Source organism: Xiphophorus maculatus, chromosome 14 (genome assembly GCF_002775205.1).
Source record: "Xiphophorus maculatus strain JP 163 A chromosome 14, X_maculatus-5.0-male, whole genome shotgun sequence".
Classification (NCBI taxonomy): Eukaryota; Metazoa; Chordata; class Actinopteri; order Cyprinodontiformes; family Poeciliidae; genus Xiphophorus; species Xiphophorus maculatus.
In genome coordinates, this window is record NC_036456.1 from 19157887 (window position 1) to 19174536 (window position 16650).

The 16650-nt window shown below is 38.9% G+C and overlaps 2 protein-coding genes across 8 annotated transcripts in view; both read right to left on the reverse strand.

Annotated features, from left to right (window-relative positions):
• Nucleotides 1–1354: 1354 nt before the first annotated feature.
• Nucleotides 1355–10994, reverse strand: tmem88 (transmembrane protein 88). Its single transcript, XM_005799606.2, has 3 exons — nt 10661–10994; nt 7119–7520; nt 1355–2285 (listed from the first exon to the last, which is right to left on the reverse strand). Exons 2-3 carry the CDS (start codon nt 7512–7514, stop codon nt 2001–2003), a joined length of 681 nt encoding a protein of 226 aa, XP_005799663.1. The 5' UTR covers nt 7515–7520; nt 10661–10994; the 3' UTR covers nt 1355–2000.
• Nucleotides 10995–14392: 3398 nt separating this feature from the next.
• Nucleotides 14393–16650, reverse strand: part of LOC102225181 (lysine-specific demethylase 6B-like) — a 108147-nt gene continuing 105889 nt past the window's right edge. For all 7 annotated transcript variants that reach the window (XM_023346870.1, XM_023346869.1, XM_023346871.1 and 4 more), the window contains 2 exons: nt 16039–16209; nt 14393–15942 (listed from right to left, as the gene is read on the reverse strand). In XM_023346870.1, the coding sequence (XP_023202638.1) occupies nt 15925–15942; nt 16039–16209 (189 nt within the window). In that variant the 3' untranslated portion in view covers nt 14393–15924. The remainder of the gene's footprint in view (nt 15943–16038; nt 16210–16650) is intronic.

A 16650-nucleotide genomic window follows, 5' to 3' on the forward strand; every position in this document is an offset into this window, starting at 1 on the left:
GGTCAACCGACTGTACTGCTTCCTCAGAGGTCAGAGTTTTCCTGGTTCCTAATTGTTTGTGCATTTTAAACGGATAAAGAGGGCGTCATGAGTTGCTTTAACTGGGAACGCCGCCAGTTTGGTTTTGACTGATCTTTGATGAAACATCCCTTAGTAAGTGATATCGTGACCACAGTTTTTGCAACTACCGGGACATTTAATACCTTTTCATGGTAAAATCTTTGAGTTTATTTAAATCTTTTAGTTTCTTAGCACAGACCCAACTTACCAGCTTATAGTCTCAAACTTTCTGGAAAGGTCACTCCAGAAAAGAAATGTTCCATGGATCATTGATCCTCCATGTATCAGAGAGGGTGTGAGCAGGCCGTACACGAGGATTATTGACAGCGATAACACCCTCCCCCTGGTTCTTATTGGTTGGTTTTGACAGAGCTGTGTATTTCTGCATTTAGCACTTGAAGAAGGGAGAGGAGCTTGATTTATTTATTTTATCAGATTATTTGCCTCCTGATACTGTGATGACATAGCGACATATTTTAACAAATATGTTAAATTGAAGAAAAATCAAATACAATTTCTCATGTTAGATGGTGAATGTAACTTAAACGAAACTGTTAATGTTTAATACCGCTCTTGGATTTTCAGAGTTATATGCGTGAGACATGCATACACTTTCATATGTTCATTTTGTTCCTAAGATGTTTTGTGGAGAATTTTTAAAACAAAAATTCACTTTAATTTCTTGCCGTCTGATAATTCTGGTCTATCACCACTAGAGGGAGACAAAAGCTACATTTTGTATTGTCCACTAATTTGTTGTAGTTTGCAATATCTATGCTTTTATCAAATATTTCCCTGGCGTACATTGACGTTCATCAAGGAACATTCAATACATCACAATTGTTTTTATTGAGAAATATATGATTTATAAGTCAAGTTTATTTGAATAGCACATTTCAGAACCTTGGCAGTTCAAAGTTTGACCAAGACTTTTGTGGTTAAGTTGAACCATATCAGGTATTGTTGAACTTTTATCGGAAACATCAAGATTTGAAAAATAAGATTTCTGTATGCCTCAAAACTTCAGACCTCTCCTGGATTGTATTTTTATTTTTTGCATGTTGTTATTTTCCCATTTAAAGACAATGTAAAGATGTAAATACTGTATGGTAATGAATATAACAGTAATTCTGAGTCAGAGTGGGTTCATGAACCTTTAATTTGTCACAGAAAGATAAGGGAATTGAAATATTCAGGTAAATATTCCAGTAAGGCCAATGTGTTAAACTAGATTTATAAAACACAAGCACTTCATCAAGTCAGTCACTCACTGGTTTAAAAAAAGAAACAACTCTTGAAAAATCCAAGAACTTTCTTTATTTATAAAAAAGGAAATGATGCAGGCAAAGTTCACAAAGCTAAACAATAAACTACAAGCTCACAAGTACAAGTTTTCCATGATGATGTAACTGTGATAAGAGGCAAATCTGTTTGTCATCACCCAGCGCTATTTTCAGATTTCCTCTTTCCTGTGATTTATTCAGGAAAGTCACACATGGCTCCATGTCCGGTAAATATGCTGCTTTTGCATAAAATTTGCCACATTTTTTGCGGCAGTGTTTTTTGTTTTCAATCTGTGGCTTCATTTTGATCCTCTAGTTTAATCAGCTGCAAACCGACAGCATTCATTGAAATCCATTAAGTGAAGCATAATCTGTACTTTTCATAATTGAAGGTTATAAAAGAGAGGGGAGTTCCAGATGAAGGAAATGTAATCGGGATGATGTCAGTAGAACTGGAGTCTATCCTTCACACACACACATACACACCTGTAACCTCCCATATCAGGTATTGTTCTGATTTGGTATGAGACATTACACACATTCTTCTGGTTTTGTTTTATTTTTTCCTCCTGTTTCTGAATCATTCTACCCGACCTTCATCCTGCTTCCCGTTGATGTGTCATCAAATAGTCTCCCTCGCCTTGCTTCTCTCCTCTCTCAAACCCAGACCTTTCCCTTCCCGCCGCTCTCGCCTCCGTTTCTGCCGCCGCAGCAGCCGGTGCCCAGGCCGCGGTGCTGGGTGGCCGGCAGGTTCTTGTACACGGCCCGGCTGTACGGGATGAAGCACAGGCCCAGCTGGAGGTGTCGGGCCAGACGGCAGTACGCGGCCAACGCCAGGACCAGCAGAGGGGTGACCAGGAGGAAGCCCACCACCAGCAGAGCCACGCAGCCTCCGTCAGTCAGCAGGTCGGAGCAGTAGGGGGTCGTGCCGTGGGGGCGAACCTGCAGACGAAGATCAGGAAAACTGCAGTGAGGGGTTTGGTAGAGGTACAGCACTGTGCAAAAGGCAGTTTCTCTTTTACTGCCTTAAATTAAATCCACTTTTTTCACTTCTGATACCGACACGGATATCTGAGGCTTAGTATCAGCTGACACCAATCCAATAAAGAAAAGAGCCCTGAATTGAACGAAAACGTCAATTTTTTTTTAAACCCACAGACATAAATGTAGCGAATTACAAACTTATTTGATGACTCTGCACCAGAACAGCACTCTTAAATCTGAGCCTGGTCAACCATGTAAAAACAACACAACTTTAATTTATTCAGTCAGAGCAATTTGGAATATAACAGCCAAATGTAAAATAAATAAAGAAACTGACAGAAACAATTGGCTGACTACTTTTTTTTTTTTTTTAATTGCCCCGCAAAGGGGTCTTTTTGTGGGCTCTAGTGTCCCTTTTTTCAAAGTAGGCTGATAGGAAAGGGGGAAGACATGCGGTAAACGTCGTCGGGTCCGGGAGTCGAATCCGCGACAGCCGCGTCGAGGCTACGTTTGCCTGAATGTGGGTCGCGCTAACCCCTCCGCCACCACGGCACGCCCTGGTTGACTACTTTAGGTTGTAAAAATAAAGTCCAACAAACTTTCTTTCAAATGGTTCAGAAATTCAATTAGAAATTCTAGATGTAATGTAAAATAAATAAAGTATAACAACTCTCTAGCATCTCTATAATTCTCAAGCGTTTCAGAATGTTTTCCAAGGTTTTTCCAGGGTCTAGACTAATTTTCAAGCAATTACTGGTTTTAATGGTTACCATGTTATGGTGTCTCATTACTAATTTTAAATGAACATTAAAAACTGCATTTTGTCTGTGTTAGCAAGCAGAAGAAAGAGGAAGTAAAGTTCATATATTAAACCCCAAAAGAGCTACAAGTGTCAAAGTTCGCCACATTTTAGTCTCTGTAGCTGAATAAGGAAGCTCTTTTGGGAGGTTTCTGTCCTCCCTACATCCAGAAGGAAGCGCCAAAAGCAGTTCTCTCTCTCCTGCCAGCGTGAAATGTGTTAGCTAGCAGCATGTGTGTGGTCTTCAGACTGGCGTGATTTTTGTCTGTTTCATTTGGTACCAGATTTATTGGACTGCTGGAATTTTAGCCAAAGCCGTTTGCTTTCACTCAGCAAAACAGCCAAAATGTAACTCTTCCTGCAAGACTTTTTAAAAAGTCAAGGAGCAATTACCTTGTAAAAAGCAGAGGAGGTAGTAACTAGTTCCACTTACTCAGTTACGTTTATTAAGCGTGCTTAGTGTAATTTAATCTTAGTAATCTATTTGGCATATTTTTAACAGAGTTTAACAAAACTAATAATATTGAAAAGTGGGACGCCATTTAGTGATTCGTGACTCGGTGTTACTCAAAAACATGGTCGTCGCAATACCAGTGTGCACAATATTCATGTAGCAAAGCATTACGGAAAAACAAACGACAACAAGATTGAGAAAAAAAAACATTGGCTATTAATATCGACAGTTTTACATATTCGACAGATCTGTTAAAAATGACAAATATCAGCTGACACCAATGCTAATGCCTGCATATCCTGCATCTCTTCACTTTTTGGAGTGTAATAACTGTTGCCTAATATATTCCAAGTGTTGTGAACTTACATTTTTCATGCTAATGTAATATTTAGCTAGGTGTCAGAGCAGCAAATGATCGCATAAGAGATAGCTGACATTGCTCAAAAATGCTAACAGTCACAGAGTGATGGAAGCACAGATGAGGAAGTAGTGATGTATCCCATCTGATATTTTTGTCGCCACTGGAAAATCTTCTAATATCGTGCAGCCCCAGTGTGAAGAAGCTTTTTAAAAAAAACAAAACAAAATAATTCCTCTGAAAATGATTAGGAGGTAAACATTAGAAAGGTATAAGTGAAGAAGACTGTGTTAAACCATCACAAGATGCAAAATATAAAGAAATGAGAGTTGCCTCAAGACTTTTGCACAGTGCTGCGTATAAGAGAAGAGGTCACAGATAAAAGCAGGAGATGACGCACTCCGTGTGGTATGTATGAGGTGAGGACAGGCGCTAGTTTGTAATCTGAAACGAAACGCTCACATTTATGGGCAGCATTAAGAATCACCCTCTTAAAAATAAAACCCCTTTACGTAAAATGAATTAGGCTCAAACCTTATGCCGAACTATAAAGTCCCAATCTCTGTTTTCTCAACGTCTGACTGGTGCATGCTATTGAACACTTGTTGCTGAGCAATAACAGAGGGAGTGGGTGAAGAGGTGAAGGGATCACCATTTGAATGTGGGAGGGAAGCGGAGAGACAGATGGCCTGAATCATCCTTATCGGCCTTCGAGAGACGAATGTTTGAGCGTCCAAACAAAGCGCAGAGAGCAGAAACGGTTTCCAGTCCCTCAGCAGCATCAAAAATAAAACCGATAGCAGCAAATCTGTTGCTTTGACAAATTAAATTCTGTTTTTTAAAATTATTTTAATATGCATGAAGTTATCTAGCTTTTGTTTTTGTTGAGTAATACAACAAATACATGTGAATAAAGTCGAAGCTTTATTCACATTCAGGAATAGGCCAGAAATCGCAGCAATTTGTAGCTCAATCTGCCGATGTTTTCTACAGGTAGTCAGTCACCAGCAGACTTGAATTAACTTTCACAGACCAGTGTGGGATGCTCCCCCTCTATCTCAAAGTCTTGAATCAATCCCAAATGTTGTGCTTGTATTTGCATTGGGAGATGTCAGTGCAGCACAAATGAGAAATCTTCAGGCTGCAAAAACAAAAAAAAAACACATCTGGGAGATAGCTGGAACATTAGGAGCGGCTAAATCAACATTTTTTCTACATTTTGGGGAACAGAAGAAACTCTTAAGCTTCTTAAGATGTAACTGGATCTCTTTATATGTCCATGTAAAATTAAATATATCTGTACAGTTGCAGGAAAAGGAAACGTTGTCATAAATTTATCACGGTTCACTGGGTTGGGGAGATTGATAACTGTTTAAATTGTATCTCGACTTGTTTAGAGATAATGATGGTTTTATAAGACTTCCCAGATTGAAAGGCTACAAAAAACAGCTTTGATTCATTTCTGATGTCTTTCTGCCCTGGCATTGTGTTAAACTCCTGATTTTATAGTGTTGCTCTCACTGATGGTGTTCAGTAAATCAACTGCGCAGGTTATTAGCTGCTGACATTTAGCCTAAATCCAACAGACCCAGCAGGGTTTTACTTAGTTCTCTGATAAGAAGAATTAACGTCAGTTTTGTTAAATCTGTTATGAATTTTTGTGCACTTTCAATTAGATTTAAATCAATTTAGAATCTTTTAAATACTGGGTAATTTTAATGTTCTCCTAATGGAGAAATCCTGTAATTTGGTTTCTAAATTTGAGGTATCTGAAGTAAAGTATTCTGTGTGTTTGAATCCTTTGTACTTTCTATTCTTTTGGTTTGTCTCGTTCTTCCAGCATGCCAGAGGCTGGATAATCCCCCTCTAATCCGATGTCACATGGGGTCTGATTGTGAGAGAACATGAGAACGGAGAGAATCCTGGTTTCTCTGGTCATTAAAGGGAGGTCGGCGATTTAAAAAAACACAAAGGAGTTTTTTGGACAAATCCACAAAGTCTGGATGACGTTTTGATCCAATACAGAGTGATTAAAGCCAATAACACACAGGTAGTTTCTGTACTGATCACTTTTTATATTATTTTCTTTGTTTAAACTTAGTTGCAGGAAACCAGTTGCTCTTCTGGCTCCCTTGCTCCCTCCAGCTTCCCATCTCCTCAACATCTGAAGGAACGTCAGATCTATCTGATTATGAAATCTCTCATCAGAGATGGAGCCAAAACTCCACCCGCCGCCTCAAGCAAAACTATTTCAAACTTCTGGATCAAAGTTATAAGATTAGCACTTTCAGATGTTTCATAAAAGGATGGGTTTAACCATCTTCCAGCCCCCTTGTAGTCTGGTGTTTAATTGCTATTTTATGGGATAGACACAAAGTGCTACATATTGGTAAACTGGTGAGAAAAATGTATGATTATATTTCAGTTTTTATTTGTAAAATGCCTGAAGATGATATTTGTTGTAAACTGCTGCTATTTGAAGAAACTGAACTGAATCAAAGAGGGCCGTCTTTACATGTAAGGAACATGATGGTGTCCTGATCATAGGAGAACAAATCTGAACATTTTGGGCAGCCTGTTTTTTTTTTTTTAATCAATCCACTTTCCAAATATGCATGAATACTGCTGATCTATCAAAATTATTGTAGTGGTCGATTATAGTGTAAAAGTACACAACGTCACAGGTCAGTACATTTTCAGTTGGCTTCAATCAAGAAAACTTAATTAACTTAATCTTTTTCTACTTTGCTCAGCAGTAAACAAGGATTTCCTTTCGTTTTGCAATTAATTAGATTTTCTTATGTTCTGAAACATAAGTATAGGTGGTTGGATTTCCTCCAATAATTAAAGCAGAGTACAGGAGAGTACAGGATAGCAAGTAACACAGCATTATAACCACTTGAAAACAGTCGAATTAATAATTAATTGTAAGACCATGTCAATATTGAAGAATAAAACACGTTTAAATCGCCTTGGTGTTGTTTTCATTTAGACACCCTATTATCCCAGCTGTACCTGAACGAAGCATCAGCAGCTGTTGGGTAAAATTGACTCTCAATGGAGCATTTTTTACAGTGTAGCTGCATGCTGGCTGAACGCGATATCGGTTCTGCACATGTTCATATCGAACCGACAGGGCCGGACATTTTCGGTATGAATGCATAAATCGTCAGTTCTTACCGTAGAGTGACACAGGAAGCCGAACACCACCATGACGATGGCCGGGGTCAGGATAGTGCCGAACACAACGGCGGCGAGGCAAGCGTTGATGGCGGCAATCACCAGGTTCTGGGCCGTCACCAGCACCGAGCAGGCCCAGCAGTCCAGCGACCCACGTAGCTCCAGAGGGGCCTCGCTCCCCACAACGCCACTCTCGGCAGCGGAATATGGAGGAGGTATGACCACACGCGACGGGGTTTCTCTGCCTCCGCCCACAGCGGTGGTGGATGCCAGGGAGTTGGAATGGTGGAGATGCTGCTGGTGGTTGGAGTGGTGATGGAGGTGAGGCGGCAGCTCCTCGGAGAGGTCCAGGGCCTGGTGGTGGGCCCCCTTCTCCAGAGTGCTGCTCAGACTCATGGTGAACTGTACAGAGAAAAATAGAAAGAAAGAGGCAACAAATTTCATGAGCTACAAGATAAAGCGGGTTAATTTGATCAGAGTTGCCTCTTTGACTTTGGGTTCATGTAGAGGTTAGATGTCTAATCTGTGAGGAAAGTGTCTGAATCTCTGTGAGAGGTGATTATCATCAGAAAGCTGATTGGCTGAAAGGAAAGGGGCCCCTGATTGCTATTTGTGTGTTGTGGTGAAGAGATGAAACTAACATCAAGGTCAGGGTATGTTTGTGTTTTCTGGATGTGAAGTTCTTGCATATTTAAACAATAGATTTATCTTTATTGTGTTGATGTTGCTTGAACTTTGTCCCTTTTTGCCACATTACAACCACAAATCACATATTTTGCTGTGATTTTATGGAATAAACCAACACAGGGTAGAACATACCTGAAATGGAAGGAGAATTATGCAGTTTTCCAGTTTGTTTTGCAATGGAACTATGAAAACTTAGGGATGCATTTGTGTTTTCTTGAATACCCATGAACAAAACATGTGAAACTAATTTCCTTCAGAAGTCACCTGATTAGTAAACTATGTGGCCCGGTGTGCAATTTAGTCTCAGTATAAATTCTGATTATGGTTAGGGTTGTTATTGTGGTCCAGTCAAAGTCCAGACCAAAAACCAGTTGAGAATTTGCGGCAAGACTTAAAGATTCATCTTCACAGATGTTCTCCATCAAATCTGACTTAGCCTTAGCTATTTTAAATGGAAGAAAAGACGACAATTTCAGTCCCTTGATGTGCGAAAGTGTTTTAAAAAAAAATACTCCAAATGATTTGCAGCTGTAATTACATGAGAAGAAGTGGTTCTACAGAACATTGTGTCAATACAAATTTTGTTTTCAGGTTTCTTTTTTTTAAAGAAAAACAAATGAGAAAACCTTGTTACCTCACTGTTTATTTATAGGGGCCGATATCTTACTGCAAAGCGCTGCCTTATTCTGCATGCCATACTCCTCTTCCCCACATTTAGATTTTGATATGATGTGTTAGATTAAGAACAGTTTTATTACTCCTGCTTTTAAGCGAAGAATGTCAGCAGAATTAGATTTACAGCCTTGTTCGACCACATTTTTGGATGAGACTTTTTGAGTTCGCCAATGTTCATGTTTCCAAACTCTGATGCCAGAGTTTTAGTGAAAGTTCTGGTTGGATCCAAGATTCTTTAGTTTGAATTCATCCTGTTTTGGACATATTCGTTTTTTTTGTGTGTGTGTGTGATAAGCAGCTGCGTCTGGTACAGGATATCCTCACCTCTCGAGGGTCATGAGACAGAGGAACAGATTTAAAAAACGGTCACTGCACTTAAAAGATTCCTTTCTTGTTAATATGTCAGTGCTTTGATGCAGGGAATTTGTACCAGACCTCAATTTAAGAACGTAGAGACTGAATCTTCTGCAACTGCAGAAAAAGACCAACTCCAAACCATCCAACATTCAGTTGTATTCAGACCACATAGATTATTTACTCATTTTGATTTTTGTTTAGGTGAGATCGCCGAGCTAAAAATATACCATGTTTTTATCCCTGCATTTATATTTGTCTTTAAAGTGCTTTGAGGTGACACCAGTTGTGAATTCGCCCTATGCTGAAAACAGGAGCGGGCCGAGAACTGACCCCTGTGGTGCAACATAAACTGAGTTGATCTGTGTTTTTCATACATTGAATTGGGTGTTTGAATGTGAGACGAAACAATCACGATCCAACCCTGGGGTCTAAACATTGCAAGAAATTTCTAGAGAATGGGGCAGAAGCAAAACTAAGCTTTTACCTTTGTCAAATTTACAAGTTCACGAAACTACAGCAATTACAGCTTAAAATGAAATTGATAAGAAACATTGTGGGGAGCTCATAAACCAAACATTAAGGATCAGCTGGGTTGATTTTTCTAAACCCTTGTTAAAATAAGATCAGGTCGAGTGAGTGACTAGTTAGAAAATATTAGTGTGATGTAACCTGTTTGTTTAACGTGCCCCTAGTCTATTGTTGTCCCAAGTGTTGTGAGGTGGAAGGTCACAGAGGAAGGCCTGGCAGGAAGGTGCATTCGCGCTCATGCTTGTGTGTGTGTGACTCAGTTGTACCGCACTCCACCCCTTTTACCTCCTACTACTGTCTGAGCAACAGTTTCTCTTCATGATGTGCTTTAGTTTTCACTTAGAAGATATAGATTACGAGAGCAATTCATATTAATTCATGCCTTCATGATAGAATGAGGTGTGAAATTTTCAAACTTTGTTGAAATTGATTGGAAATTGCATGCAAATATGGTAATTAGCATTTTAGAAAAAACAAAATTATTGGTGCTAAATCTGTAAGCTTGCCCTCGGCTAGAGTATTGACATTAATATCTTTGACATTTCTAACCAAATGTAGTGACAAATGAACTAAAAAAATTGCACTCTAAAACAGGTGTCACTTTCTTTTTGCCGTTAATTTTGCTCTTTGTCTTTCGTTCAGAATAACTTACATGATTAAATGTTTAGGCAAATGTTATTTCCCCTGTTAGATGATGAACCTAAAATGTCAAATTGAGGAAATTTCACCTTTCCCTGGGTGTTTCTGGTTTTCCTTGAAGTCTAACCTGCTGATTCAAAATTAGTAATTAAATTAATTTTAGTTTTTAAAATAAATTTAAGTACTATAGCAGAAAAAACTAATCCATAAATGAAGGAATTACCGTTTTGTTCCCCATTCAAATCTCTTTTTTTTTTTTTTTTTTGGTGTTTTGTTGGCGCTAGACAACTGCTCAAAAGAAAAATGTCAATTTCTCAACAATTGCTTTTATATTAAAGGTCAGTCAATAAAACAATAAGGTTTTTTAGAGAACCTTATTGTTTTAGGTGCTGTTTGAATTTTTTGTTTGTGTAAATAGTTTATGACGCCAACATAGAGAGCCTAACTGCGGGGTGTCGGGCTGCAGCGCATCCTATCTGTTCTTCTTTCTCTGTGTGACATTAATCTGAGCCAAATTAGCTCCAATGTTTCTGTTTCTCTGAAACTCTTAGACCTGAAAATCAGCTTGGAGTGTGCAGACGTTCGTCTTTTATCCCAGATCATACGTGCAGAGAAATGTAAGGAAATGGGAGAGATGCTGCAGCTCTTGTACTCACGTTGTGATGTGTGGCCCGTTGGACCTCTGGCTGTTCCTCCTCCAGATTTGCTTCTCGTCAGGATGACTGCAGGTCACTTGGTTTCTCTGCTCGGCTCAACAACGCTCTTTCTTCTTTCAGCTGTTTTTCCTGCTTTTTTTCTCGTATGATTTAGTTTTTTCTGGTGGTTTCCAGCTGCTCCCCGCTCCTTCTGGTTTTTCTCTCCTTTATCTCAGTTGTCAGCCACTATATTCTCCTTTTTTTTGTCCTAGTTGCAACTTTAAATCAGTTGCTAACACCGTGTGCACAGATGCTGATGAAAAAACTAGCTCTCACAGTTCCTCTGGTCTTTGTTTTAAGTATGTCAAACTTTTACCTCCGCCTCTTTTACCCCCTGCCCACCCATCTGATTGCGCCCACATCCAGCCTACTTTCTCTCCCCTCCCATCAGACTTATCAGCCTCTCTCCAGCGGCTCCTCTCAGCGGACGCATTCCACTGCTCATATCCAGGACATGCTGCTCCCCAGCAGTGGGGGCTGGGTACGTCTTTCAGGGGTCAGCATGGGGCGGGGGGCCTGATAAGTTGAGGTTCAGGAGAGTAGAAGACAGGGGGGAAGGGCCACTCAGTCCGACTTTTGGTGCGTCTCCTCATAGTTATGGAGCAGATGAACCAACGGTGCTGAAATATATGTTGGTTAGTGTTCGGTTTGGTGGATCAACTTCTTTTATAGCAACTTTTCAAGTACTTTTCCAAAATCTCAGTGAAAATAAAGAGCAAAGAGTAAAACATCCAAAGCCAGCTGCAGGGTGTTCATTTCCTCATATTACATTCAGAGCTGACATTGGATTGCATTTATCTGTGCTGTATAAATGTGTTGCTATTGCAAAGAACTGCTGGGATACAATCACGTTTTCCACACACCGTGCATTCAACATCCTGCTTTAAAGTAGTTTGTTTAGATCAGTGGTCCCCAAACTACGGCCCGCGGGCCAGATGCGGCCCGCCTCCACATTTGGTCCGGCCCCCTGAACAATACCAGAGTATTTTCATATATGTGCATTTTTATTTGATAAGTTGGACTTTTGCAATAAAATAAATGTTCCTTAGTAATGAACTTTATTTATTATTAACTACTAGTTAGTAACTATTTTATACATGCATATAATTGACCCTAACCCTTTTTTTTATGTAGAGAACCCAGTGTTATTTGGTTATTATTTATTTCATAAATAGTGTTATTTCCTGACTTTTGTTCTTTGAAGAATCCAGAAAAGGTTATTTGATTGTGCTTTCTGAAAAACAATACATTTTTATGTTTAGCACTCTTACAATCGTCACACTTTTTCTGTTACAAACTGACCCCGGCCCCCCATCAGAGAAGGGACAAGTTATGTGGCCCTCACAGGAGAAAGTTTGGGGACCCCTGGTTTAGATCCTTTGTAGAGAATTTGACCACAGTTATACAAACTGTGGTCAAATGTAGAGTTTTGTGGACGTTGAAATAATGGAAAAGGAGAAAAATGTGGGTTCATCGATGTCATGACTAAAATATATCCTATGTATTATCACGATTTCTAAATACAGCCATAAGTTTCAGTACATGTTATTTGGAAGTTATGTTATTGATCAGCACAAATAAGTGCACATATAAAGAAGGAAAACAATAAAGGGTTATAATTAAATATATATATATTGTTACGTCATGTATTGCAGCTTCTTTTACTCTGATACCCTTAAATACAATGAACATTCCTGAAATATCAACATCCAATAGAAGAAAATGTATAAATTTTTGCACAGGTTTTATATTTTTCTTTTCAAACTAAAAATAGAAATGGAAATAATGGTTCTTTTAAAATTACAACAAACTTCCTGTAGTTTATTTGTAAAAATAAAAATAAAAAAATACATGTTCTGTCAAAATGTCATGTAACATTTGCGTCTCTAAACTGTTTTTGTCCTGTTGGGTTGAGAGATAAGATGGCTCTTATTGCAGAGCGCTGCTCTGCAATGTAACATGCAGAATCTGTAGTTGCTGCATAACATAACATGAAAAAGTTGAAGGGTTGTTAATAGTGTGTTGTGTTGAAATATGAATGCATTATCTGCAGCTTCTTTGTAGTAGTGAAGCAAGAAGAAAAAGATGCCCAGAGATGGAGGAGAGCAAAAAATGAGTCGGATGATAAAACATCAGAGCATAAGCTCAATAATTAGTCTCGTTAGATCCTGATTTTCCACCCTTTTTCCTTTGCTTTGAGCTTCGCAATGTTTATTTACACGATGTGACCACCATCGTCCACATATACTCCCTGTCCTCCAAAAACGGCCCGAGGAAAACCACAGGGACAGCAGTCAAACCCGACACATCCAGTTTTTTTCCCTCTTTTCTTGTCAGAAGAGATGAGATAGTTTCTTTGCGATCTTTGCTCCCATGCTTTGCGAGAGCAGCATAAACAAACTTCAAAGTTGTGACCATCGTGATTGCGCCAGTGGAACGTGATTGTACGGCCGAAGTGTTTTGTCTTGGCAGCGAGGAGGACGTGAACTCTTATCACCACCTGCCTGCAGCAGGGTGGACAGATATACGGACGGAGGTGGTCTTCCTTTGTGTTTTCAAAGCAGGATTTCCTCCTGCTTGTCCCTCCACTGCCCCTTTGGCCTGCAGCGTGACCCGACAACGCGGCCACCTGCCAAATCTGTCGTTTCACATCAGAACCGAAAGTTGAGCCCGCAAACAAGCGGCAGAAACCGGGATAATGCAGAGATTTTTTTTGTCGACGGCTCTTTAAACCTTGATGTCAAATTTCTCAACCATCGCATCGTCGACATACGTCTGATGGAGCGAACAGGAATCATGAGGTCATTGTTGCCCTTGGAGCGAATTACATCCTGGTACATTTCTGTTTTAAAAAGCAAACTTTAGTCGTCTGTTTTCTTTCTGTGAGCCCAACAAATGTAATCCCGCCTGTGGATTATCAGGGAGGAAACTGAGCTCTGACGGTTTTGTTACCGCTCTCCACTTTTTCCTGCGCTGCTATCGAGGAAGTTGTATAAGCTCCTTCCTCAGTTTACACATGGAAGCATTTTTTTTAATACATATTTTCATTGTAACTAACAGCATTCCCAGGCTAATGAAACAATCCAAACAGATGATTTTAAAACTCTCTTTGACAAGTCTCATATAAAGCATAGTATGCAGATATATGGAGTTGCAATGGTAAATTGTTGAATTAATTTGTAGGATTTAAACTATAACGATGTCCAGAAATATATATTTTTTGCAACATAAACCTTTAGGGCTGTACAATTAATCAACAACAATGTATTTACAATACATTTTCAGACTAGAAAATCAGTAGATAATATGTCTGATAAAATTTTCAATTATTTCACTGGACTCTGATCCAGAACCACACAGCATTCTGGGAGATGTAATTATTAATATTTTAACAGTTTGTTAATGTCTTTTATTAAGGCTTTCTGGCTGAAGTTGCCCTTGGAAACATTTATGATCTTGATAAGGCCCAAAAAGAAAATTAGTTCTTGCAAGGTGTTCGCCCTGGTAGCTGCTGAGAAAGTTAAAAAGTAATAGAAAGTGACCCAGATGAGACAGTTTTTTCACTGGTTCTAAGCAGATGTCTACTTGCTTACTTCTGCAAATATTAACACTAAATCAAAAGATCTCAGCATCAAGCTAAACAATTGAATATGGTGAACTTTTTCACTGATGAAAACAGGGAACGACAGACCATTTGCCTGGATTTATCAAGTGTTTAATTAATAGTCATAGTAATGTCACACAAATTCACAAGTGTTTAAGACATGTCTGGCTCAGTTTGGTGTGTGTGTCTGCAAGTAGGTCTGTGTGAATTCGCTAAAACAGTGCAGTTATAAATAAATGACCACAAAGAGAAGGAAAAGGTAATATTGCAACAGGAAAAATAGATTTCTCAATTTTAGAGGACAAAAAAAAATTGTTCAAAAGAGAACATTTAGCACCATCTATCCCATTATATTCAACAAATATCATAAAAATCTTGTCTAAAAGCCCCCTGTGTAGTAAAAAAAAAAAATTACCATTTCTCAAAACACTTTGGAAAAATTTTTTTTTTCCTTAATGAGGATACAAACACAGCATTCCATTAGTCATCTCTACGTGAGCAGTGTGTCTATCATCTACAGGAAAGGTGGTGTTATATTCAAGATAAAGATTTAATTCAATATATATCAGGAGCGAAAAGGCAGAGGTCGAGAGGCAAGCACCAGGAAAACATCGCCCTCCACCGCCACAGAGATGCCTCCATGTTTCAGTTCATACAAAGCAAGTCACCGTGTCCAAAAAAAAATGAGGAAAAACAATGTACAATTCATTAAAAAGGGAGAACATTAATATCCAATAAATAGAGAAAACATTTTTTAAATTAAATGTACAATTGCTAAAAGAAAAATAACTGCATACTGAAAAGAGAGGTACAGCACAAACCTTTTTTTTTTCTGGACAAAGTTCATACAGAGCTAGAAAAAAACAGAACAAAAGACCTGATGATGTGTGACAGCTGAGTATTAATCTCCAGAAGAAATAAAGTATAATTCATAGGAACAAGATTTACAACAAATACAAGCATCTGAAAAAAAACCCCACCAACTCAACCCCTCCCCTTAAAAAAACTGTTGCTAAAACCCGTATTTTTTGAAGCATTCCAAAAAATTTTAATTTTTAAAATACTTAATGCTTTAGAAAAATGTTCATATCTCTATTATTAGTAATTTCATTTTCTTTCTTTTCTAAATACAAGGCCAATGTGGTATATATCTAGGCTAATCTAGTTTAGAAAAACAAACTGAAACAATAAATTATTTAGAAAAAGACAGCACCCCACGAAATTTTCAAACGGCATGTACAAATTTCAGTATTCAAGACAACAACAAAAAAAAAGCGCCATTGAAACAGTTTCTCCTCCACAGTTTGTTCAATGCCAGCACCAGCTGCCCTGCTGCCAGGGTTTCTGCTTCAAAGCACCATCTGAGAGTAAACTGGGATTTTGATGGCAGCTTGTTTCTTTTCTTTCTATTTTTTTTCCCCACTTTTGATTCTGTAAACAGTAACAAGTAAACGTATTCAGCTGGATGATCAGCAAATCGTTGCAGTAGCAAAAAAATAATAATAATGAAATGGTGGGTTTAGAAACCAAAGTGAAAACTGTCTTCTTTTTTTTTTTGTTTCTTGTCCTGGCGCTGCAGGAGTTTTGGTTATGGCTGTGGACGCCCAGAGGAGGAGCTCTGTCACCGAGAGGAGGACGCCTGGTGAGAAACACAAAAACAGCCACAGTTAGACGGTTACTCTGAGACAGAGGATTCTCCGTTCGGAACGAATCGGAGCTGGAAAGGTTTGCTCACCAAGACGAAGGAATCGTATGCGTTCATGAGCTCCTCTATGCGGTACTGCTCCAGCACCACGACGTTGTTCAGGTTGGGGCTGCGCTGTCGGGCGCAGTCCTCACAGTGAACCACATACGTCTTCCTGCTGCTGTTCTCACACGTCACAAACAGCAAGTTGAACACCTCCACCTGTGGCAGAAGGAGTTTGTTTCGCACGTTAGCATCGTTGCAGTGGCCTCCTGCCTCGATTATGTTTGTAAAGCCCCCAAAAATATTCGTTTAATGTGATATTGGTACGACTTAGCAACATCGTGTGGTTGCCTTTTTAGATGAGGTCATTTTAGTAAATTTTTGATGAATTATGGACATAAACACCTATAAATGTTTAAACTGCCCCCTATTTTGGCCAGATAACTCCTATAAAATGAGGAACTCTTGATCAAACTAAAATAAACTCCAGTAGGCAGATAATTATTAGTCACAAAGCCGCATTTTCCTGCCGTCTGATTTTAAAAAAATGATTATTCAAAATGTGTTTTCGCTGTTCAAGAAATTTTAAATTAAGTCTAGACTAATTTGAATACAGTACAAACAAAACGTAGGTCTGGATCAGGGCAGCATCTATCCCAT